At 44.2% G+C, this 24,947-nt stretch overlaps 2 protein-coding genes across 4 annotated transcripts in view; both read left to right on the top strand.

Annotated features, from left to right (window-relative positions):
* The first annotated feature begins 6 nt into the window (after positions 1–6).
* On the top strand, positions 7–13,029 carry KLRG1 (killer cell lectin like receptor G1). Of its 3 annotated transcripts, none has more exons than XM_051779943.1 (6): positions 7–77; positions 3,173–3,352; positions 7,784–7,876; positions 8,594–8,745; positions 11,326–11,429; positions 12,397–13,029. In XM_051779943.1, the coding sequence occupies exons 2-6, from the start codon at positions 3,271–3,273 to the stop codon at positions 12,506–12,508; spliced, it is 543 nt and encodes a 180-aa protein (XP_051635903.1). In that variant the 5' UTR covers positions 7–77; positions 3,173–3,270; the 3' UTR covers positions 12,509–13,029. The 3 variants fall into 3 exon arrangements, with proteins under 3 accessions (XP_051635903.1, XP_051635900.1, XP_051635902.1); XM_051779940.1 differs by having other exon boundaries at positions 47–206; XM_051779942.1 differs by having other exon boundaries at positions 48–153.
* A 4,973-nt stretch (positions 13,030–18,002) lies between these two features.
* A2M (alpha-2-macroglobulin) overlaps positions 18,003–24,947 on the top strand; it is a 29,873-nt gene continuing 22,928 nt past the window's right edge. The window contains exons 1-7 of the mRNA XM_051779891.1: positions 18,003–18,262; positions 20,085–20,268; positions 21,323–21,482; positions 22,361–22,413; positions 22,927–22,947; positions 23,291–23,459; positions 24,631–24,715. Of these exons, the coding sequence (XP_051635851.1) occupies positions 18,174–18,262; positions 20,085–20,268; positions 21,323–21,482; positions 22,361–22,413; positions 22,927–22,947; positions 23,291–23,459; positions 24,631–24,715 (761 nt within the window). The 5' untranslated portion in view covers positions 18,003–18,173. The remainder of the gene's footprint in view (positions 18,263–20,084; positions 20,269–21,322; positions 21,483–22,360; positions 22,414–22,926; positions 22,948–23,290; positions 23,460–24,630; positions 24,716–24,947) is intronic.

The following is a 24,947-nucleotide window of genomic DNA, read 5'->3' as shown; positions in this document are numbered from 1 at the left end:
TGAGCTGCGAGGGCCGGCGGAAAGGGCGAGCCCTCCGGGCGGGGGGCGGCCCTTTGGAGGCGGTGGGAGCGAGAGGGGTCTGTGAGGGGCGGTGCGACGCGGTCCCACGGGGTGGTGGTCACCGGGCTGCCGGCTGGAAGTCACCTCATTCAAGTGCGTTGTGGCTTTCCCAGCTGGAAGTCGCGCTCTTCCCTCTTCTTTCTCCGGTACAGCAGCAGGCAGGCTTCCCGGCGACAGCGCGCCCCTCACTCCCGCTGCCGGAGGCAGTGGTGGTCCAGCAGTTTGTCCTCGGGCTTTGCCATCCCCACCGGGTGCTTCCAGAGTGTTAAAGGAGCGAGGGGTCTAGACCAGTTCACAAAACTGCTTTGTGTCCTCGATCCTTCTGATTTTGTCCCCACTTTGTATCTCTGTGGTAGACTCTTTCCAGTACGTCCATGTTTTGTTATACTTTGGAATGAAGGTGTCTCTCCCAGCTCCTGCAAGTTTTGCCACTGCAGAGGAATTCCAGGTCCAGCTGATAGTGCACAAGGGTGGTGGACTTGAGCATCTTGGGTGCGATTCATAAAGCTATAAATTATTTGAGACTGGCCCATTTAAAGGACATTTATCTCCTTAAGTCATGCTCCCACTGCAATGATAAGAGAGTCCACTTTCTAGGGGTCTGTTGCTGGAAGGGACAGTTGTTCCTTGTCAGAGTTCTGAGGCTTTTGCATCTTTTACTTAAGAAACAAATGTGGTGTTTAGTGAACTTAGGAACATGCTAGAGAAGCCACTTGTTTGAGAGAAGTTTGAGAGATTTCCCCATGGTATGCTGCTTCAGCAGTGAAGAACTGGGGGCGTTGTTGGCTCCTGGAAAACTGATTGATTTAGTCCTGCTGTGATTCCACTGGGAGTATGGCACAGCTGCAAAAGTCAGACTTATTTATTCACACTTAGCTATTAACTGTGTGTTGCCTGCCCATCTCCTACAGTGTGACTGTTCCCTCTCTACTTCCTGTTGAAACTAAGAATTCAACTTACTGCTGATATTTGAGAAAAAATGGTAAACCACATCAAAACAGAGCTCTTAATTCTTTCTTACCAGTCTTTACTTCTCCAGTTCTTCCCAAATAGTGCTGTCTTTATGGTCACTCTGGCCCTGTAGGCAGCTGTAGGGCCTTTTCCCCTTGGTCTGGGCACTTAGGCTCTCTCTGAATCCTGTTGGCTTCTTTTCAGCCACACAGATTGTATTCCCAGCTAAGTTGTCCTTGCGAGTGTAGTAGCTCTCTGGGTTTGAGAGCTCTCTTTAGACTTCTGTATTATCTACTCAAAGCATTCAGGAAAGACTTTCTTCCTCTTCCTTCTGTCTTCTGCCTTCCCTTTCCCTTCGAGCACAGACTCCTTATCTTGCTGTCTACAGGCTCTACCCATGATTGCAAGGAATTCTGTGGGTGCTACATGCCACCGTTAGAGGCAAGTGGAGAAATTTGCAGAAATATCCAATTCATGCCTTCCTAGACATGTGCATTGTAACAAATTGGCCACAATACTGTATCAAGCTGAGCATCCTCCCATGCAATCATTTCTCAAATTTAGAGCATGTCACCAGGACGCATAACAATCATCCCTGTTGGGAATAGCAGTCATTTCAACTACTTACTTGAGAATGCTCAAACAATTTGGTAAATTACATGTACTGTGCTGAAGATGTGCACCCTGAGCCTGGCAAACATCCCCATTCTGAGCATGAAATAAAAAGGATCAGAATCTGGATTAAAACAAAAATCAGCCAACTATGCAGCTAAGAGGTTTCTCAGGATGCTAGAAGCATCAGTAGTCCCCACCATAGAATCAAAGAATCTTTTAGACTGGAAAAGACCCTTAAGATCATTGAGTTCAACCATTAACCTGACACTGCCACTAAACCATGTCCCTAAGCTTCACATCTGCATCTTTTTAAAAAACTTTCAGGGATAGTCGTGCAACCACTTCCCCGGGCAGCTGTCCCAGTGCTTGATAATCCTTTTGGTGAAGAAATTTTTCCCAACATCCAATCTAAACCTCCTCCGGTGCAACTTGAATTATTCTCATCAGTGGTCACTACTTCAAAAGAAAAGTATCCTTACCTGTTATTGGTGACCACAGAGTCACAAAATGATTGCATTGGGAAGGGACCTCTCAAGGTCTTTTGGTCCAACCCCCTGCTCAAGACAGGCCATCTACAGCCTGGTCCACCTACAGCCCAGGACTGTGTCCAGACAACTCTCTATTGAGGGAGACACCTCAACCTTTCTGGCCAACCTCTGTCTGCGTTCGATCACCCTCACGGTAAAAAAGCGTTTCCTGACGTTCAGAGAGAAGACCTTCTGTGTTTCAGTTTGTGCCCATTGCTTCTTGTCCTGTCACTGGGCACCATTAAAAAGATTTTGACTCTTCTTGTAACCTTCCTTCAGGAATTTATATACATTAATTAGATCCTCTCCAAGATGTCTCTTCTTTGGGCTAAACAGTCCCAGATCTCTCAACCTTTCCTCATAGAAGAGGTGCTGCAGTCCATCATCTTTGTGGCTTTTTGCTAGACTCTCTCCAGCATGTCCATATCTCTCTCATACTGATGCTGTTAAGGTGTTGACTCAGAGAGCCTTGAGGGATGCCAGCTCTCAGTGTCTGCCTTGTGTCACGAGCATATTCACACTGGTATTTGGTGAAGAAAGAGTTCCTAGTAGAAGTGTTGAGAGCATATAAGGCTTCCTTCTCAAACCCATACTGTCCACCTCTACTTCCCTTTTGACAGCAGCTGGGCTACCAGTTTGCCATAGCCATTGCTTATCGCACTTTTCATCTTGTGCACGTACTATTCACCTTTTTAGCTTGTGCTCTGGTTATCCACCTGCTTCTGACCCTGAGAGGAAGCTCCTCAGAGCAGCGCACATCCTCCCAGTTACTGCATCAGTGTAACCATGCCCTCTTGCATTGGCAACAATTAAAATGCTCATGAGCTTGGTGATTAATCACCTTTTCCACCAGCAGTTATTCTTAAAACATCCTTCATCAGATTAGGAAATGGAAGTTACTGCAGTAACACTGCTTTCCATTCTGTTGTAAATTTGGTTGTCTTGAGCAGCTGGAGATGGAGGCTGCAACTTCACATTACTTGTCTTTTGAATATAGCCTCAGGCTTCCTGTTTTGCAGGCGTGGAGCCCTGTTGTTCAACAACCTGATCGAAACATCTTGTGCTCACTCTTTCCTTTGGCGTGGAGGGAAGCAGATCAGAAACTTCTGCAGCTGACATGAGTGAGGAGGTAACGTATACTTCTGTCAGATTCTCTCAGGCTTCTCCGCCAAGGGCCAAAGCTTCACAGGAAAAAAGAGGTAAGAAAGCCAGGTGAGGTCAGTCAACAAAAGATTTTGTTTTGAGTGCAAGCAAGATCTAATAGAAACCCTCTGAGCTGGCCACTGATTCGGAGTGCCAGCTTAGGGTGCTGTTGCTTTGGTTCTAAAATTACTGTGAATATTTTAATGTGAAAAAAGCTGATGGGTTAGAGACCCAGCATTGTCCCCCTCCCTCTCTGTTTCAGACCTCTTTCAGTGTCTATGCCTGGGCATTCAACCCAGGCATCCTTTTGTCCTCAAGAGGTTTAAGGTTGTCTGCTTGTCAGCAATAAGAGATTGTGAGCAATAGTTCTTTGAAGGGCAGGCAAGATGTGAATACAGATAAATTAGAGGCATATGGTAATCAGAGATCAGAGAGAGAAGGCATATGATATCATCCAGCCTCTCTCCCCTGGGGCTATTCAGGATTCTTTTGTAATAGATTTTTTTTTTGTTTTCTGTGTTCTAGTTTTATATACCTCCCAGTGAGCAAGTTTTCAGCTTTTGCCTTGAGACAGTTCTCCAGGGCATCTTACTATCAGGAAGATTTTCTTAGTGCTTTCCTTAAATTTTTTCTTCCCTTATTTTCCCTCCATTACCCCTGATAGGCCTTGTCAGTGTCACATTGAGCAATGCCTCTGGCTGCTTAGTTGAGAAATGCCACCTTAGAAGAGTGAGATTTTGCACTGATGGTCATTCTTTGTAAGTGTCTCCTTGCAAAATATTGAAGGGGTTGGAACTGGATGATCTTAAGGTCCTTTCCAACCCAAACTGTTCTATGATTCTATGAAATGCCTGTGTACTTCAGATGAGTTGTGTTGCATTGGCTGCAACACTGATTGTTCACCTTAATTTTTTTCACAGTTGTTACTGCAGAGGGGCTCTTACTGTGGGATACAAGATTTCTATGCTCTGATCAGAATAACTGCATATACCTGTGGTGGTTACTGCTGCCTGGTCACTTGCTGTGCTATGGAAACAAAGCCAGCACAGAAACCCCCAAGTTTCTCTCTAGTACTCACATTTGATCTGCTTGGAAAGCAGTCTTGCTCTTGCACGTGGTTTCATCTGAAAACACAGTGACATCTCTTGAGATGTTTGCATTTTTCTTTTTAATATTCCTCCTTTTCACAGTCTTTTATGTACCCTCATCTTTTTGAGCTAAAGTCAGAGAACCTAAAATAAGGAAGCTGATCTTTGAACACACTTTCTGTGTATATTATTTGATTATTTCTCAGCTCTCTTCAGCATGCAAAGGGTCCCTAAGGAGCTCAGTTCATGTACCTTTCTTTAGAAGATCTTTATATTCAACTCTGTCCCTGCCTCCATCACTTTTGAGAGGCGTGCTCTCAGGCATTTTTTCTCTGTTCAAATGCACACCCTTGCTGACTTTGTAGTCGTCTCTGTGGCACACTATCACGGAGGTATAGATCAGTCATCTGATTAAACAAACAGGTTTTGGCTCTTATGAACTCCTCAAAAACAAAGAGTTGCCCTGGTTGTGTCTTCTGTTTGGCTTCCAGAGAGTCTTAGATGTGCTGCAGTACTAAAATGTCAGTCCAGTAGTCACTTAAGACAGTGTTAGCCTGGGTGATGTGTTTGTCATTTCCTTTTTTCTGCAGTTGGTCTAAAACAATAGAGAACTGCTCTATTCATTGCCAAGAGGCACCAGCTCGGTGCTCGGTGCTGACATTTAAGGATTAACCGTTTCACAGACTGTCATCCCAGCCTTGTCCTGGCAGTTGTTTTCCCTAAAATCAGTTAACAGTTATCTGAAGGATCCAGGAGATAGCTTCTTTGGAGAGGCAAGAGAGGAAGGAAAACAAGTGCAAATCCTCAGAAATATGACCTCAGAGCCAAGAGATATGTTTCAACAGATATTTATCCCCTTTTACTTAGTTTTCAGTTGCAATCTGCAGAGAAGAATCTCCACCCTATCTGTTATCCTTAGGCTGACATTCTCTTGAGGCTTGTTCTGATGACAAAACCCAAGTCACCAGAGATACAAACATGACCTTACAAGAGGAATAGAGAGCAGAGTCAAAGTTCAAGTTCCAGACTCAGTCCAAGTCCTTCAATTCTCCCATTGTCTCCTTGTGTGAAGCCAAGGACTACGTTGTAACTGAAAAGTCTTTCTGTATTTTGTAACTGAAAAGGGGTGCGGTTTTGTTATTTAATAATGAGTTTACAAAATAAGAAATGTTGTAATTCTTTTAACTATGATTGGGCAGCTAGAAGCCCTACAAGCTTCAGGAAACATGACAAAACCTTTATCTTAGAAAAGATCTTTATACCAAAAGAATGATGCTTACAACAAAACTCCCTCATCCTCTCCCTTGTTACCTTAGAAACTTCTTCTAGTCAAAATTGCAGGTCTAAATATATTGCTAAAAATGAGAAAATGGCCTTAACATTAGTGAGCCTGCAAACTGCTCAAGATCAAAATGAATTACTATTTATTAATTTACTGATTTTGTCTACTTTCTGTATTTGACAAAGCTTCCAGCGTTTAAAGGACACATTCTTGTTTTTTAAGTGAAGTCCCTTTCCCCTCTGTTTTAGTGCTGGCTTTCTTTGTCTTTCCCATGCTATTCTTGATACGTGATATGCATTTGTTTTCAGCCTCCACCAAGAAATCAAATGTGTTTCTTTGGGTCTTGTGACATGACCAGGAGAGAAGCACCTCAAATTTCATGAGATCCAATGGGGACTTGTTGCTGGATTTGGGTAGAAGGCTCTGGAGCATCACAAGAGCAGGATGTAGTACATAAATTAACTGCACATTTACCGCTTTAACTTAGAAAGTCCTGTTGTCTGTGCTGCTATCATATTGAGATTAATAAAACAAGCAAACCAAACTGAATTCCCCTGGAATTCATCTGTGGCCGTGTCATCCTCTCCTCAGTTGGGTGAGAGGAGATTTTAGTGCTGGGATTTCAAATGTTTTATGGAAAGTGAATGCCTCTCAGGTCAAACACAGTTGCAGGAGATGACAACGGGAAAGCAACATGCAGCCTGGAGGTTAACATGTCCTACTGGACAAGAGCAGATCTGTAGGAAAAATCCTTGCTTTCAGTTTAAGAAAGTGGCAAAAATACCTGCAGGACAAGGAAAGATGCAGCAAGGAGTTCTTTATTGCAGTGCTGGGTGCAATCCTAAGTTGCATAGGCCTAGAAGCACACCAGCCATTTGAAACACGCGCCTTTTGTATTCTCTTGGTTACATAAGCTGTTACATATTCAGTGATTTCCAGGTTTTTTACCTTAAAATGTAATTTCTTGGACTCAGGAGGGGGTGTTACCCTCCCTCTTGATTGATTTGTGACGTACCCCCCCATACGTTGTGCAGGGGGGTCTCTCCGCACACAACGGGTAACCACACCACAGAGGGTACATTTTTGTTTTTATACTTTTCCCTATTCCCGACCACAAAGGTTCCCTGGCATCAGGCCCAGACAGAACCTTCCACCTTACAGCTTTTACGATACACCTAAAAAACCCCTTGGAATTAAATGAAAAAAAAAGAAAACCCCGCCTCTTTCTGTTTTCCACTAAATTCATTTGCTTATAATAAAACCAGATTATTTATTTCTCATAAATCTCTACATGTCAGTCCTGACCAGCCCTTTGAAAGGAAACTGTGCTGGACTACAGTGGAGGCTGCCCCAAGGACTCACCCTCTGCCACTGGCAACAATTGAACAGCAGGTGGTGGTGGTGAAATTGTGGAGGGACAGACGTTCCAAGGTCTTCAAGGCTGGCTCTCCCACTCTGCCACCCCACCATGGAAGAGGCAGATGAGAACATAGAACTGACTTGGGAGTATCCTGGGAAGATGTAACATGACCATGTGCCTAAGCCTGTGAACAGGATGCTAAGATTAAACCTGTTGCTGTTGCGGAAAGAGCTAGGGGAAAAACTTTGGGTTTCTTTTTACATTTAAGCTTGAACATGGTGGCTGTAGCAATACAGCTCTGTGTTTCCACCCCAAACTTCAATGCTGAGGCAGGAGCGGGTTTGTTGGGAGGCTTCTGCCAGCACAAGGCTCCACATGGTGCCTGGGGGGCTCCAGCTGACCTGTGGTAGGTGCTTCCTCTTCTGGGGTCAGCCACCACAGGGGTCGGACCAGCTGTCTCTGTGGCCAGGAAGGGGCAGAGCTGTGGCTGATCTGGAGATGGGCATCTCCCGAGAAGCTCAGGCAGGGACTGATTGTCCCAAGCCCAGCTGAAGTGGGACCCTGGGCCAGTGGGCAGGGGCATGGGGAGACCCCAGGTAGGCTGGGCAGCGGCAGTGATGTCAGCCATGTGCAGAGTGTAGACAGTGTTACTCTAAAGAGTTCAATTCTTTACGAAAATGCGCTGAACAAAGCAAACTATGTAAAACCATGGTCAGTTTTCATGTGTCTTCTGCTCACTGTGATTTCTCTTTTACAGCTCCCCATCTGTGGTCAGCGGTTCTGCTGGGCTTGGCTATAGGCTTTGGGATATTGAGCACCTCCCTAGTGATTGCTTTGATTTGGAAGATGAGTAAGTGCACAAGGCATTACTGAGAATGAGCAACAAAAGCAAAGGACTGGAGACTCATCTAAGTACTCCATTATACGGGGTTAAACCAGAAGCTATTCTAAGTTTCTACCAGCCTTATGTACCCGCTGCCTATCCAGAATATTTTGAAGAATATATTCCTTGTGCAGACCCCAGGCAACCCATTTCAAATCCTGTGGCAAAGAACAGTGAAACATACTGTAAAGTTTTTGTAGACTTGCCAGCTGTAAGTACAGTGTTAAGCTGTAGAACAAATGTGTAAGGTCTGTTACACTTCTGCATGCATGCAGAAGGTGCTAGACCATGTGGAGGAGCCTACTGTTGTCTGCTTAAAATCCATTCACCTGATGTGTGGCATAATCACAGTGTACCCACAGAGTGTACTCTGCTTTCAGATAGCCAATTTTAGTTATTGGATGTCTGAGTAGTTCAGTGGAAACCTGGGGTGGGGGTGTGTGTGTGTGTGGGGGGGGGGGGGTGCAAGCGTATGCTTGCACCAGCATTAGAGTGCATATGACTATTGTAAGAAGATTTGGAAATTGCACAGAGAATCTGTGTTTGTGCATTGTTATTTTCAGATGCTTGTGTTTTCTGCATTGCAACTGTCCAGAAGAGTTACTTTACAGTAGGTCCTTGCTGACAAATGTATTTCTGTTGGTTAATGATAGAGAAAAGCCAATATTTTGACTTCTTTTACAGATGACTCCTACCCACACTGCCCTGAAGAGTGGGTGGCCTACAGAGGGAGCTGCTACTCCTTCTCCAAGGAGGAGAAGGACTGGAATTCCAGCCAGGTATCCTGCTGGTCGCAGGGAGCTCACCTCCTGGTCATCAGTGATACCCGGGAAATGGTAATGATTTTCTTAGTCTTTGAGGATCTCCCATTTCCTTGCAGATACTAAGTGATTGACATCCAAGCAGTGTTGTCACTTCAGCAATATTTTGGCTTTAAATGAGAGGAAGGACTTATAATTGATGTTACAGTGCACTGCCAGTTTCAGTGTACACCTTAGAAGTTTGCAGGAAGCATAGAAGCAAAGGGGAGAAGGGAGACATGAGGGTCACTGTCAGCTACTCAGAATCATCCTATGAAGAATGTTAGGAGACAACCTTTTCCACTGCTCCTCTCCACCTCCCCTCCTATCCTCAATAAGGCTGATTGAGTGATTACAGGAAATGACTGTGACACTAGGCAGTCACGTACTCATCGCTCACAAACCAGTACTATGTCCCCACTCTCAAGGAATGCTTCCTTTTCAAAAGCTGTGCTTCTCCTCCCTGCAACTGCTCCAGCTCCTCCTGCTCAGTGACCCATCCCATTCCCCGTGTTCATGCATGGATATTTCTTTCTCAATCTGTTTTCAGTGCTTACTTCCCGTCTCTGCCAAAATACCTCAGTTGTGCTGATGAAAGGAGGAACCAGCTGTTCCTCTGCAGGTGCCCACCACGGGCAGGGCATGTATGGTCACTAAAGAAAGGGGTAGTGCTGATTGCTGGGGCACTGAGGCACATCTGCTTAAGTAGAGCAGAAGCCTTGATCTGGTTTTGCGCAAGCCAGGGCTTATTAGCTTGGGTCCAATGAACGTGGACAGCTTCCAGTCCCTGGACAGAAGTTGCATTGTATGATGTTCTGTGGGGGCTTAAAAAGCCAGGTCTCTGCTTGACTGGGAGTATGTACCAGGCTTTCACATTTGCTTAGACAAATCCAGACTCCTTAAGAAGTAGGCATCTTCCCCAGGTTACCCATTTTTCTGCATAAAAAAGCCTCCCTTACTACCATCTCTGCTGCTTGAGTGTTACCCATTATCCCTGCTCAGACTTATCCATCTAAGTGAGACTTTCCTAGCTATCCATGCCTTATGCTGCAAGGACTATGATTGCTCAACCTCTGTGTGCCAGGGAAGCGTGGTCACCTCCAAACCACCAGCAACACTCAAGTAGTTCCTCAAGCTGCTCCTATTCCCACGACTTTACCAAGCTAGCTTTGTTAATGCTTCTCTGTGAACATGTCTTCTCTGAAGCTTTGTTATGGCAGCAGGAGATAAGGATGGAGCCCAGCCATACAACTGAAAGGTTGCTGTTCTTTGGTTTCATTGCAAAGGTGGACAAGAAAAACTTATCTCTCCTGGCTTTGTCTTTTATTTTTTTTGGAGGGAAGGGAGGGACAGGGGATTTACTTCAGGGCTAAGTTTCTGTTGCAGGCTTCACCTTTTAACAATAAACAAGAGTTAAAATTTAGCCAAAAGGAAATGAACATTGCAAAAAAGTAAGAGGAATGTTTGTATAAAATTTGAAGAGCTTTGTTCCTGGGTTTGTTACGCATCTGTCAGTGCCTGCACTTCCTGCTCTGCCCTGATTTTACCTGTAATTGTTAATACTTTGTATTAGCTTGCTAACTAGCTCCATGGTAGAGTGTTAATATTAATTCTAATAGCAAACATTCCTACATAAAGTGTGTAGGAATCTCCAGGAGATTGGGGTGCAGTTCATAGAATCATAGAATATGCTGAGTTGAAAGGGATCCATCAGGATCATTGAGTCCAGCTCCTGGCTCTGCACAGGACAGCCCCAAGAATCACACCATGTGCTTGAGAGCACTGTCCAGAGACTTCTTGAACTCAGACAGGCTTGGTGCTGTGATCACTTCCCTGGGGAGCCTGTTCCAGTGCCCAACCATGCTTTGGGTGAAAAACCTTTTCCTGATATCTAACCTAAACCTCCCCCTACTCAACTTCATGCCTTTTCCTTGAGTCCTGTCACTGGTCATGAGAGCAAAAAGATCTGTACCATCCCCTCCACTTCCCCTCGTGAGGATGTTGAAGGCTGCAATGAGGTCTCCCATCAGTCTCATTCAGGCTGAACAAACCAAGTGACCTCAGCTGCTCCTCATATGGCTTCCTCTCCAGACCCTTCAACAACCTTATGGCCCTCCTCTACATGTCTCTAATAGCTTAATGACCTTCTTATATTTCAATGCCCAAAACTGCACACATGACTCAAGGTGAGGCTGCTCCAGGAAGAGCAGAGCGGAACAATGACCTCCCTCCCGACTGGCTGGCGATGCTTTGCCTGATGCCCCCCAGGATGCGGTTGGCTCTCCTGGCTGCCAGGGCACTCATATTCAACTTGCATATTTGACAGCAGTTGTTTCATATATATTGCCCTGAGAAATGTCCTTTGAAGAATCTCCCCAGGACGCTGAAAGCATGCTTACTTCCTTGTGAATGTACACATAGTTTTTATTCCAGGCATGATTTGCAAGGCTGATCTTCCTGAATAGAAGGTGTGGGTAAGCATATTGTCAACCACTTAAGGAACAATCAGGCAAAGGGATGTATCTTGCTTTCTGTTCTCTCTACTTATCCTGACCTCCATTCTCTGCTTGGCTTTCATTAGTCATTAGTCACTTGGTAATTCATCATCATTTCTAGGATCTGTTCAAGCGTATTCAAACAGAATGTTTCTGGATTGGACTGAGGAACAGCACAAGCTCTGGATGGATTTGGGAAGATGGCTCCATATCCAATTACACCAAGTGAGTTTCATTCTATTTTAAAAACAACAGTGCTAATTCAGATTGCCTGGTGTTCCATAATACCCAGAGTTCCTACTCCAGATCTCAGGACCTTTCTTCCTGGGCAGATTTTCTTCTTCCTGTCACCTGTACTGCACTAAGCTCAACATGGTCTGCTTTTTACTGCCCTGCACCTTGTAAAGGCAGGTACCTGTGAAAACCAGGTCTAATATTAGTATTGCACTCCCTACTTCCCTCCAGCTGCTCAAACAAAGGATTTTATTTACCTGTACCACCCACACAGATACTCGGTCAGAAAGGTATATGGTTTTACTGGGGTTAGCCACCTTGCACCAATTCTGTCAAGTGCTGGTGTCAGTGGGTGTGAGGACTCTGCCCTTTGCTGCTGCACTGGTGCCAACCCACATCAGAACCTTAATTTCAACTCAGTCTCTACTTAGACAAAACTCAGCATTTTGCATGAGGGAAAACATTTATGGTTTGGTCCATTGACTTTGCCTGGCCTTTCCTTTTTATGGCAGTTAAGACAATCAGTTAGTTTCTAATGCCTCTCCAGCAAGGAAACTCACCCAAGATCTCACTGTCAGGAGGTCAGTACTCTAGGCACTCGATTTAGTTCCCTGCTTAAATCCAGCTTTCCATTCTTACAAACTCCTTGGAGGTGATCATCTTTCCATGAAACACTCAGCACTGCCATTCTCATGCTGGTGGATATCACTGCCACTGCAAGGCATCATGTCTATGTTTCATTCTGATTTAGGTTCCACAATGGCAAAATTACTTGGTAGTAGTGGGAAGGTGGTTCTTTAGTGTATATTTTATTTTCTAACAGCTGCCTTTTGGAGGTTGGGTTCTTTCGTTTCCTCTGGGCTACACCCTTCACAATCAAATGTTTTTTCTTTCTTGCCTCCAGGAGACAACTTCAGCATTTTCTCTCAATCTCACTTCTGTTCTGTGTCTCTTGCAGGGTCCTCTCTAACAGCCACGTGCAACACTGTGCTGTCCTGATGAAAGGTCGTTTTCATGCCTCCAGCTGTGAATTTCATGCTCCATGGATCTGTGAGAAATCGCTTAGATAAATCCTATGTGCATTTTCATCTCATAACAATCTCATCAATGGTATGAATTGATCATTGTCCTGCAAACCAAAGCTTCACACAAGAGCAATTACTTGCCTTTTCCATACCATCACAAAGGTGATTTGCCCATAAATGTAAGTTATCTTCAGTGGTAGATCTGTTCTCAGTCCACATGTGTTAGATTGCTGCTGTTTGTGACCAGCTGAGACCTTGGACATATTCCCTGGCCTAACCTTTCCCTATTTGTCCTTTAAGAGCAAACAAAAGCTTTATCACAACAGGTGTCTTCAGATCTTTGAGGGTGAGCTGTCAATTTTCCTTCAATTTTGAGCATCAGATTTCATTTCCATTCCCTGTATCTCCATTGTCTGATATCAGAAGGACTGGAAAAATGAAGCCTGATATTCACTGATAGAAACATATAAAGAGATTTTTCCCAGTGGCAGCCTCTCCTTTTGCATCCCAGTGCTATGAGTGGGAGAGAAGAGAGTGAAATGCAACTACAGCTTCTGTAAATCCAGCAGAGAAAATAAACCTCTAGTACTGCACTGGACCAAAAGTGTGTACCTGTGCCATTACTTCTCTCTGTTGGAAGGAACTAGTTGCAGGCCATGTTTTATAGGCCAACTTTAACCAAACTAGTCAAGAGACAGGAGTCAAAGGTATACAGTTAATTGTGTGAAACTGAATCAACCAAGAACTTGTTTTCCTCCCCACTTCTGCACTTTCGTACTGCAGAGAGAGGAAGCAGTGGACAAATCCTTAATAAAGGAACTTTCAGTTCAAATAGAGCAGAGCCAGGCTCAGAGTTTGAACAGCATAAAACCACAGTGAATATTAAGGGTTGGACAGTAGATTGCATTTCCGCACAGCTGGAAAACTTTTTTACACACAGAGATTTTGTTCCAAAAAAGGAAGAGAAATTTTATTAATTTTCAATTTATCCTCTTTATGGTAATATATTTATATTATATTTCAATTTACTATTGTCAATTTATCCTTGGTCCAGAATTGCAGTCAGAGCAGTAAGTCTGACAGGACTGCCTGATGGTGGATGGTCCTGATGCAAAGTTACTGCTATTACCTACTCTGAAGGTTTGACTGACATACAGGCTGCTGAGCCCATATGAATGACCTCTGAAGCACACGCAGCACCCATGGGCTGCTCTGGACGTCCACCTCACTATGCAGATATGGTATGGTGCACAGAAGTGTTTCCGTGGGGATTTCCCAAACAGAAGGCCTTAAGCCTTGCCTTGGCGAGCAGCAGGTTCCTGGTAGATGTTCTGAGGTGTGTGTTTGTTCTGGCAAAGATGGGCTGGAGAAATGGATTGACAGGAACCTTGTGAAGTCCAACAAAGAGAATGTCAAAGTTCTGGAGCTGGGAAGGAACAGCTCCATGCACCAGTACACCATGGGACTGACCCACTTGAAAGGAAGCTTTGCAAAAAATGACCTGGGAATCCTTTTGAACATCAGAATGAATGTGACCAGTAGTGTGCCCTTGCTGCAAAGGAAGCAAATAGTGTCCTGGGCCACATTAGACAGAATAATGCCAACAGGTTGAGGGAGGTGATCATTCACCTCTACTAAGCACTGGGGAGGCCACACTGGGAGCACTGTGTGCAGTTCTGAGCTCCTCAGTACAAGAGAAACATGGACATACTGGAGAATCCAACAGAGGGCCACAAAGATGATGAAAGGACTGGAGCACGTCTCCAGCATCTATGAGGAAAGACTGACACAGCTGGATGGTTTATTCTGAAGCAAAGAAGGCTGAGGGGAGATCTTATTCATAGAATCATAGAAGTACAACAACCAACTTTAGCATATAAATTCAGACTCCATACAGTTTACATTTGCTTCATATTTTTATTCTAATTGGAAGGAAATCCTTACCAGCTACCTGTGGCATTATCTTCCATCTACTTAACAGGATGTAACACATGAAAGTGTCAAGGCAGATGAATACAAACATACGGATCTTAGCATACTCAGCTAAGTGGATATCTGCTGAGCCTTGTATAGGGTTTACTGAGCTGAGAGTCTTAAGGTGGGAATGTTTCCAGCCAGGGTGGGTCTATTTTTCAATAACTGTGCCTGCAACAGTAAGACCTGAGTAAACCGCAGTGTACTAGGAAGTGAAAACTTTTTTTCATCTTGGATTGTCTGGGTTACTTTGGATGAGTCATTTTGTCTGTGCTAGAGTCCATTCAGCTATCAAAAGATGGTTGTCTCTGACTCCTAGAAAGTTGCGAGGTCCTTCAAAATAGTGATGGAGACTTTGCCTGCTTTGTCAAAATGGTGGTGGCATCTGCAGAAGGAAAGCTAGTAGTTACTTTACCAGAGAATCCCAGAGAAGAAACAGCTTCTTATATTATCATGACGTGTAGGCAAGGTGAACGTGTCTCTGAGCTTGCATAGTTTACCTTGTCAATAATGGAACAGCTTTGCCTCCCCTAGGATTTTACAGTGAAGGGCATATTATAATTTATTATATATAATGATTTATTATTTTAAGATATTAATACATTAATCTTTAGCTCTTCAAATGTGGGCTCTCAATCTCATCCCAAAGAGATGCGCAGGAAATGTAAGATAAATAAATATATTAGGTTGCCTCAAAAGTTGAGCAGTCTTTGAAGGGAAAGGATTTTTAGCTGTGGATTTTACTTTCAACAAAGCACGTAGCACCTCTCTGGGTTCAAGTTTTTCCAATACTAAAGCAATTTGGAGCAAATATATTCAGTTCCATGAAAAACAGTTGAACAACTATCTTTGGCAGAGCTTTTAATCTTCTGTCTAGAGCATGTTGATATAGTTGATATATACTGATTTTCTTGGAAGTAAGTTCTTTTTGTATGAACTCTGTAAGCCATCATGAACGAATACCGGAGGATCATGGCTAGCAGATTGAGGTAAGTTACAGTCCTTATTCTCCATGTCATTTTTGAGACTGCACTTGAACTCTGTCGGGTGTGCTGACCCCCAGTTCAAGAGGAACATGGAGAAACTGGAGGTAGTCCAAAGGAGGACTGTCAAACTGGTCAGAGCATGGGGAGCGGGAAAATTCATTGCCACAGGGAGTGACAAGGTAGGCAAGACTTGTTTAGTCTGACCAAGAGAAAGCTGTAGTGATTAAATAACTACCTACAAATATTTGAAGGGCAGTTACAAAGCTGTTAGAACGTGAATTTTCCTGGTAGGGGCAGAGGATATAATGTGGGGCAATGGCTGCCACTGCAGCTTTGAGAGTTCAGACTGGACACAAGGAAAGACATCCTCACCAGAGATTAGTGCAACGCAGGAACACATCACGAGAGAAATAGCAGGCTCTTCATCCTTGGAAGTTTTTAATATCTGATTTGACAAAGTCACAGCTGACAGCATTGGCAGAAGTCCTGGTATAAGTGAAAGGACGGACTACATAACATCCAGAGCTCCCTTACAACCAGCGCTTCTGTGATGCTATTCATGAATGAAACAAGGTTCTTGGTTTAGATACAGGATACTTAATGCTGGTTTTGTACAGTTGGGGCACCTTTGAGCTATGTCAAATGACAGAACTTCAGATTTGCTGAGAGAAATCTCAGAAAGACACTACTAAACCACACTCTCCTTGTGGACAGGCCAACACCTTGTGGGAGTTTTCTTGAGGATTTAAGCACTTAAAATCTAGCCAAAAAGATCCAGAAAGCCTCTTTGCTTTCTCAGTTGTACTCACAGCAAGTAGAAATGGCAGGGGAGAGCAGGAAAATTCATTGCCACTGACTTGTCTGTGCCACCTCCTACAAGCTAAATGACATGGGCAATACAGAGACCCTTGAAATTAGGCTGCTGGGGTCCAAGATGCTATTGGGAATGATATAGAGGCCAAGCAGTTTGAGGGCAGTTTGATATCTGTGAATGTTGAGTGTACTCGCTGGGATTCTCAAGCCCTTGAAAACTTGTCCCTTTCAGTGGACTGAAATAATTTCTCTTCAGTTTTTGGCTACAAGAGCACATTTTTGACCAAGGTCCTAATGATGAGGAGCTGGCTTGGGAGCAGTGTGAGCTGTTTGGCTATTTGACAAAAGGCATTCCTATGCCATGTGTAGTTCTGCACCTTGTTGCTGTAGGGTTTATGTTCAATCAGTCCAGCTCCTGACCTTTTTGAACCAATGTAAATTGTAATCTTCAAAAAGGCTTTGACCACTCAATGTGCAAATCCTCTTCTCTGTAGGTGAGGCAGACTTTACTGGGTTACATTTCTTTTGGGCAGGCAAAGTGACGTTTAGGCATCAGATGGAGAAGGAAGAGCACAAATCTGGGCTGTCTTTTTGCAGTCCCCAAGGAAATTGGACACTATTATCCTCTTGTTTCCTATGCAGGTCACTGCAGGGCAGAATGTAGTCTGTAATGAAGGTTTGTTATTGCACTGCACTTGGATTTTTTAACTCCAAAGTTCCTGAGCTTACCAAAGTTCTGATGATGATAGTAGGAGAAGGGAAGGACAGTCAGAAAATCATTTTATCCTGCACACTTTTAAATCTGAAAATTATGCTTTACATCCTCTAACATAGAGCACCATTCTTTGAAGTTTGCATTAGAAATCGAAGTAAGTCAGATATTCTACTGCCATTTACAAGGATAATAATTACCAGAGCTATTGATCTTCCTATTGCAGACCAAGGTAAAGACAGTAAAGACAGTGGTCAAAAACCCCTATTTCCCTCTGTGATGCAGCACTGCCCATCACAGTGCATTACATAGATTTTCACCTAATTAAACCCAGAGAACTCCATCAAACAGCAATAACTTGATCTAGATGTACCAATAACTTGACCCAAAACAACAACCAGTGCAGGGAAAGTAAGACCCAGGCCACATATGTTCTGCTGGGTAGGGGTAGCTGCTGCTCTGGGGAGCCGGTTAATGTGTTACATGCTGTTAATGAGTTGAACTTTTGGCAGCTTCCCATCATGTCACTGTCCCTGTTTCTGTCAGGGTGAAGGCCAGATTATTTTAGATGACTTGATGTTTCAGGCACTCTCTGGCCCCTTTTCCTGGCATTAGCTTTGATGGGACCAGGAATGGAGATCACAAGGGAACAGAGTGGGTGGAGGGAGAAGGTTTTTACAGTTTAAATTCCTTGTTTTCAGAACGTTCCCGTAAATGATGGTTAGGCACACCCACGCTTGTTTCCCAAATCCTAGCTCAATCTCCTGCTCCCAGTCTGAAGGAAATCGAACAGCGCCTGGTCCTCCAGCAGCCCCCATGGCCAGTGCCGTGTCCAGCTCCATACAGGGAGCCCTGCTAGAAATGGAGGCCTTGCCCTCATCCTCTGCTGTTAGCCCTTTATTTCTCTAGCTACCACCTTTCATCTTGCATGGCCTGCTGCCCTGCTCCAAAAGAGACACAGCTCCAGCCTGCCAGGAACCCTCCCCTCCCTCTCTCCCCCAGCACCTGGCCTTCTGCCCGGACTTGGAGCTGCTAGTTCCAGCTCCTCCTTACTGCCTCTCCCTGTTTCCGGATCGGCCCTGGCCCCCAGCCCTTATCTCCTCCAGTCCCTGGGCTGTTTGTGAAGGAGACTATAAAGGGCTTGACTGGGAGAGCAGAGGGGGAGTAAAAGCAGCACCCAACCACACTGGGGGTCTGCTTGACTCAGCACGTCCTGCTCTGCACCATGGGGAAGAATGGGCTGCTCATCAAGCCAAGTATCTTCCTGCTTCTCCTCTTCATCCTTCCGGGAGACACCTCACCCATCACAGAGCCGTAAGCTATGCAGGGGGGTCTCTGGGCAGGCAGGAGACTGGAGTTGTATTCCTGTGTCTATTGCTTTATCCCTTATCTTCTGTGTGCTTTCTTTTACCCAGGAATAAAGACACCAGGGCTGGGTAAAGTATCTTCTACAAACAGAAACTCTAGTGCTTCAGAGGGACCCAAAACAATATGTGGAACTGAGATATCAGTAAAACTTCAGGGCAAAAAAACAAAAAAAGGAAGAGGGAAAGGTCTATGAGAATACTTTTTGCTGTTTCAGTGAATTGACAGGATTTCAACAAAATTTTGTGCAGAAAATTGGTTCTTTTGAAAGGCAACTTTTTATAACTGTTTATACAATGCATTCTTCTTGAGAGAGAGACTGTTTTGAAGGGACAATGAAAGGTTTCATTTTGGGTATCCTTCTCCCTAGGTACCCTACAAAAATTCATTTTGAGTACCCTACTACCAAGGTGAAATTCCCAGGAGCTGGGAGTAGTTTTCTTGACTGATAATGAGAAGAAAAGGAACAAATAACAGATCTGGGATGATCAGAAATGGCTCTATATTTTAATTAACATTTTTCAACTCAGCAAATGGAATGAAAATTCTTTTCTCACCCAGGGTTATGTGGCACTGTAAGACTGTGACTGTTCAGGTCTGTGAAGATATATTGTGCCACATCCCTTCTTCACCCCCTTTTGCCTTGTTTGTATGTGAAGGGAGTGTGTTATGTGCATATGTCTACATGTATGGAAGGAGCAGTGTATGAGGGGTCCTGACACCGCAAAGACTTTCTCCTTTGGCTTTTTGGGAATGTCTTTTCCTCCCTCACAAAGCACAGAACACCTCACCCATTACAGAGCTTTAAGCTGTGCAGGTGGGTTTCTGGGCAAGCCTGTGCTGCTGTGCTTTCATCAAATGCAGGGGAAACAGACAGTGGGGTTGGGGTCAGAGCGACCAGAGCTTTCTCCCTGCAGACCATTGATGGACATAAAAGCGCCAGAGCCTCTCCTACTGCTGAAGGGAATGCTCTGCCTTACTGCTGAGGTGTTGAGGGTTCTTCTCCCCTCTGCTCACTGCTCTGGGTATGCCCACCAGAGGCCAGTCCTTGCCCACCAAAAAGTGAGAACAACTGGCATTAGGCAGATCAAATTTGATTCCCAGATGCAGTGCTGGGCACCACGACACCACTGGCAAGTTGCCTCACTGGGAAGGGAGGGACAGAGGGAGGGAGGCTGCATAGGGCTGAGCGGGAATCCCCTGGTGAGCTGAGACAGAGAGGCTTGCTTCTCTAAAAATCTGAAATTTGCTCCAGTGCTATTGCTTAAGATCTGGCACCACACTGTGGCAGTTTCGAATCTCTGTAAGGAATGAGAGTAGCGCTACAGATGCTTTGATGCGTGTAGTCAATGGCATTTATTCACTGGGTATTGGCACTTGTGTGGCTCCTGAATCCTACAAACAGCGTCTAGCAAAGGTGACAATTGACTTTCCCTCTCCTGGCTTTATTCAGGGTCCCAAGTAGAAGTGCTTCTGTTGTGCCATAACCTGGATAAACATAACCATTCCAGATGTTTTCATTGAGGATTTCCTCTGGTATTTTACATTTGAGACTGGCTTCTCTGCTTTCCCAGGCTGTTACAGACATGCTGGAAATCTTGTTACACTCCTAGCAAATGCACCTCTCTCCTTGTACAGTGAAGGCTGTAGTCATCAGATTGGTTTATTTGTTCTTTTATGTAAAGCTATCAGATTGGTTTATTTGTTCTTTATGTACAAATCCTCTTGCCTGTTCCTGCCTCTCTGACCTATCCGTCTCCTCTCTTCCTAGGCAGTATTTGGTGCTACTGCCCTTTGTGATACACACGGATTCTCGTGAGAAAATCTGTGTTCAGCTGACCCACCTGAATGAGTCTGTGACTCTGAGTGCCACACTTGAGCATCAAGGGGAGAACAGGAGCTTGATTGATGATGTGGTGTCAGAGAGAGATGTATTCACCTGCATCCCTTTCTCTGTGAGTATCTCATCCTTGTGGGATGATTCTTTGTGACAGGGACAAACTGTAAAGGTACTGAGAAGTAATGACCAGAGTAACACTGGTAGTTGTTCACCTACTCCTTGGCTAAAGGTATATCTGTTATTGTACATCCTCAACACACTCTCACTGTTGAGGTCTCCTTCATATGCTACCTGACTGTGAGATGCTGAATCCTGGAAAGCCACCACCTCTCTAGGAGAGGAGGAGGCCAGGAGAAAGAAGTGGTTTTAGTATTGACACTCTTGATGGCTGTTTGGTGAAATGGTTCTCCGCATCATCCTTCAATGGCCACATTGTCACTTGAGTGCCTTCAAATTGTAGTAGAGCTTTTGGGCCTCAGATACATTTTGCCTTGTGTACGCTGAACTAATGTAAGAACATGGAGCTGTGATTGCCTGTATCTGAAAAAGACAGCAAAGAAAGAAATTTATAGCTTAATGTCGATTGATAGACCCAGGGACTATAACAAGTTGTAGGCAACTAAGAAAGGTGATCGTTTAGCTGAGAACACAGATTATGTCTTTGGCCTGAAGACTGAAGAACTGGTGTTCAGGACACTGAAAAGATTGGCATTTGTGTCTTGGTTTGTCAGATGTGGGTTTAAGACTGACTTTGTCACTTGTGAGAGAGAGTTATAGTGGTCTGGCATGTCTGGTTTGAAAAAGGAAATGTTCTGCAAGGACTAGGAACATTATCTGAAAGAGAAGAGGGACTATTCCATTCCACCTGTGAATGTCAAAAGGAAACAGATGGAAAGGTTTTGGTCAAGGCAAGTAAGAATTTCCTAAAATTGGGTATTAGAGCTGGGAGTTTCATTGCTGCACAATACTTACACAATCACTATGCAGCAGGAGGAATGGGTAGAAATATGGGACAAATAAAGATCAGTTTCTTGTTCCTGATTATAGTTCCTCTCAAGTCTATGTTGGGTCCATCAGGATTATATAAGATCTCTTATTTCACAAAGGCCAGTTTAGTTCAGGAAGCTTTCAAAGGTGGTCCATAACATAGTTGTCATCTTACTTTCCAGCTTCCAAAATCAAACAGCCCATTACCAGGCACATTTCTCAGTGTGACAGTGAAGGGGCCCACCCTGCAGTTCAGGAGCCGCAAGATGGTGCTGGTCCAGAATTCTGAGAGCTTGGTCTTTGTCCAGACAGACAAACCCATCTACAAGCCTGGACAGACAGGTACCAGGAAAGGAGTGAAGATTTGCTTTTGAAACAAAACTTTATACTAAAGCTGTCGAATTGTGCTGGCCAGATATCAATTGCTTTCAGCGGGGGTCAGAACTGCAATTTCATGGCTGAGGCTTATGACTTATTGCTCCATATAGGAACAATTTGGGGAATCTTAAGATGCATGCACATGTATGGGGCACCTGCACACACTCCTTCTGTCACTGGGACCTCTGTTGTTGTGGTCCATGCATTTAGGGTCTGCATTAAAATCAGAGAAGGACTGGATATTTGTCCTGTAGAGAACAGGGCCAAATTCAAACAAAGTCATGAAATAGCTTTCAAAGTGGCAGCTGATTTTGTTCAATGAAGACGGAGAGAATTATGTAATCCATTTATTTCTTCTGGGCCACTGATCTCCTAAATTTGGCTTGGATAGAAACAAATGTCCTAAAAGAGATACTGAATACTCTCTCCATCCAGAGCTGACACAAACTTGCAGCCAAGTGCTGAAGTAACTTGCTTACATTCATCCTTCCCAGGAAGTCAGTGTAGTTACAACAAAATTAGAAGACCCATATGAATTCCAGCACAAAAATATGTCCTTGCAAAGCAGAAAAAGGCAACTTAAGTTTAACTTTGGTCCCAACTAGTGAAATTCTGATGCCCATGATCAGTACGATGTTCACACTGCCATGGATTTGCTCTTAACATCCTCTCATTCGTGTACCCATCTTAGATGGTGACCTAGCTTGACTTACCATTCTAGTGAATGGAATTTCTTTAGAAGAGAACACCTCTGTTCTCTGTTATACCATCTGTTTTTGTAACTGGTGTTTACTGGTTGGTGACTGCACTGTGGAACCTCACTCTCTGCCTTTCTCCATCAGTCCTGTTTAGAATTGTTTCTCTGGATGAAGAGTTCCATCCCTTGAATGAAGTGGTAAGTATAATACTTCCTTTTTCAAGTTATTTGGCCTTCAGTCAATTGTGAGAATAAGGATGAAACTGGGGAGAGCTCTCAGTATACTTCGATAGCTGTGAAATTTCTGGGTCACCTCAGATCTTTTTAATGGGGTCTGTTGTCAAATTTCTGTATAAGGCTGCCTTCTGCATTCTTTCAAAGGTTTGACAAACTGCAAGTGAACAATTCTGGTGTAAACAGTGAGCAAATCTGCCACTACCACAGTGTACACCTGCTCTTATTGTCTTGCAGATCATCCAGAGATAGTAACTAGTAATTTCAGTTGTCTTTTCTGCCTGAGAAAAAGAATTGCCCCTCCCGTCCACCCCAGCCCAATGTACCTCAAAATGTTCTGTTGTTCCATATCAGGAACTTTTTTCCTCATCCTATTGGGTGAACACCTTTTACCTTGAGACATGATCACAGCCTAGTCATTTCACTGTGTTGCGTGCACTCCATCTAAACGTGTTTTTTCCGTTCTTCTTTTTCTAGTTTCCACTGGTGTATATTGAGGTATGTACAAACATTTAATTCATGTTCACATCTATCGCACCTCAACTCAATAAACAGTTGTCTCGAGATGATTCTTGTTTATTTTTTGTATTAAGCAGATCCATTACATTAATTCAAATATACAGCACTCTAACTCACATGGTGGCTACCATGTACCTGGGCCCAGGTTACAGCTCCTCTGTCATCCAGCTCTGGACTCCAGACACAACCCTGCTTGTGCCCTCCGCTCCTCCCCTGCAGTCTCCTGAAACACAGAGGCTGGCCCTCCCCTCACTGCTTTTGCTAGATCTTGTTGCAGACTCCCATTGTTCTCACAATCTCCTTGTGATCACATTATCTGTAGGACCCAAAGAAAAATCGTCTGTACCAGTGGACACAGGTAGAGTTAGAGATGGGATTTATACAGCTGTTCTTCAACCTCACCTCTGAACCTGTGCAAGGGACCTACACAGTGGTGGCACAGAAGACCTCTGGGAAGACAATTCAGCATTCTTTCTCTGTGGAGGAATATGGTAACTGTCACTGTGGTTTCAAGTTCCTAACAGCTAGTCCCATGGGGCATGAAAGCTTAATTGAACAGGATGGCGTATCTGATGAGGATGTCCAGCATGGCTGGAAAATTGTTTCTGTGTCCTCTCCCTCTCAAGAATCACCTGTTTATGAGGAGGTGACTAAAGGACTTGAGTGACCTATCTCCAGTCCTCCCTAAGCCTCAGACAGTGCAGTGCAGTTCTTCTGAACACCTACCTCAGCAAGGCTCCTGTCACAAGGAGCAAAGTGCTTCAATCAGTGTGTGTGGACAGCCACAATCCTCATCTCCTTTCAGAGGCATTTTAAGGCCACAGCCTTATATCCAGTTGGCTGCATACCTTTCAAGTGTCATCCTGTAAGTCTGGGTTTACGCTGGGGCTGTCTGTAAATTAAGATCTTGCCTGTCCTCCCCACAGAAGCTTGCACGATGCCTTAGTGCCTTAGTTTCTCTCTGGTTCCATCTGCTTGACTGAAAAAATAGTATCCCAGTACACACCTGCACACGGTTGCAACCAGCATAGCTTTCAGCAAGCCAGCTGCAGCCCCTGTTGCATGATCTGACATGATCCGGCTTATGCGGCAGAAGGGTGTCCTGGAAGATGAGTCTGGAAGTCCTTTGACCTCTTACAATTGCAAGACTGTCCTGTGGCCTACATCTCTCCTAGTTCTCCCAAGACAGTCACCTTCCATTTCCTCTTCTGCAGTTGTGTTTGAATGGGATATCACTCTGTGCTATGTCACTGGGGAAGCTATGGAGTCTTCCTATTTTGCAAATTGGTAAGATCTATATGCTTTGGAAATGCAGAGACCAGGCTGCAGTCATAAATCTCTGTATTTGTGGCAAACCTGTATTACCTTACCTCTCTATTTTACTACATCCTGCTGCTGTGGGACTGATAACTCATGTGTTCTCTAAGAAGCTGCTGTATTTTAATAGCTGGTGTAAATGATCTTGTCTTCTTACTTGGCACAATGGTTGGCTGACTGGTTTTCACTGACTTCAGTGGGATGTGCAGGTGACAGAAGCCTCTAAAATCTGACCATTTAGATGTAAAAGCATTTCAGGGAATTTTTAATAACCTTTGAGCAGCCTTCATATGTCATTCTTATGTAATTCTGCACCACATAGACTGTTTTCCTTTGGTTCTGCAGTGCTGCCAAAATTCGAAGTAACAGTGAAAATGCCCAAAGTGATCACCATTCTTGCTGAGAAGCTGGACGTGACAGTTTGTGGACTGTGAGTACCATTCTTTCAAGTTCTCCTTGATTTCATTTTTTGATTCAACTGCTACTGAAAGTTCAATTGTGAGCTTGAGATATGAGACTGTATTATATTTCTCATTCCTTTTGGGGTCCCAGGACCACAGAGATTATATCTATATCTTACTTAGAAGGCAACAGTTACTGTTTGTTATACTTTGTATGTAACATGTAGAAACATATTGTTGTTCTGGTTTTTTTGGGAGGGT

The sequence above is a fragment of the Manacus candei genome, unplaced genomic scaffold (assembly GCF_025592945.1).
Source record: "Manacus candei isolate 608988 ecotype Guabito, Panama unplaced genomic scaffold, ASM2559294v1 h1tg000014l, whole genome shotgun sequence".
NCBI lineage: Eukaryota > Metazoa > Chordata > Aves > Passeriformes > Pipridae > Manacus > Manacus candei.
This window is presented reverse-complemented; position numbering and strand designations above follow the sequence as displayed.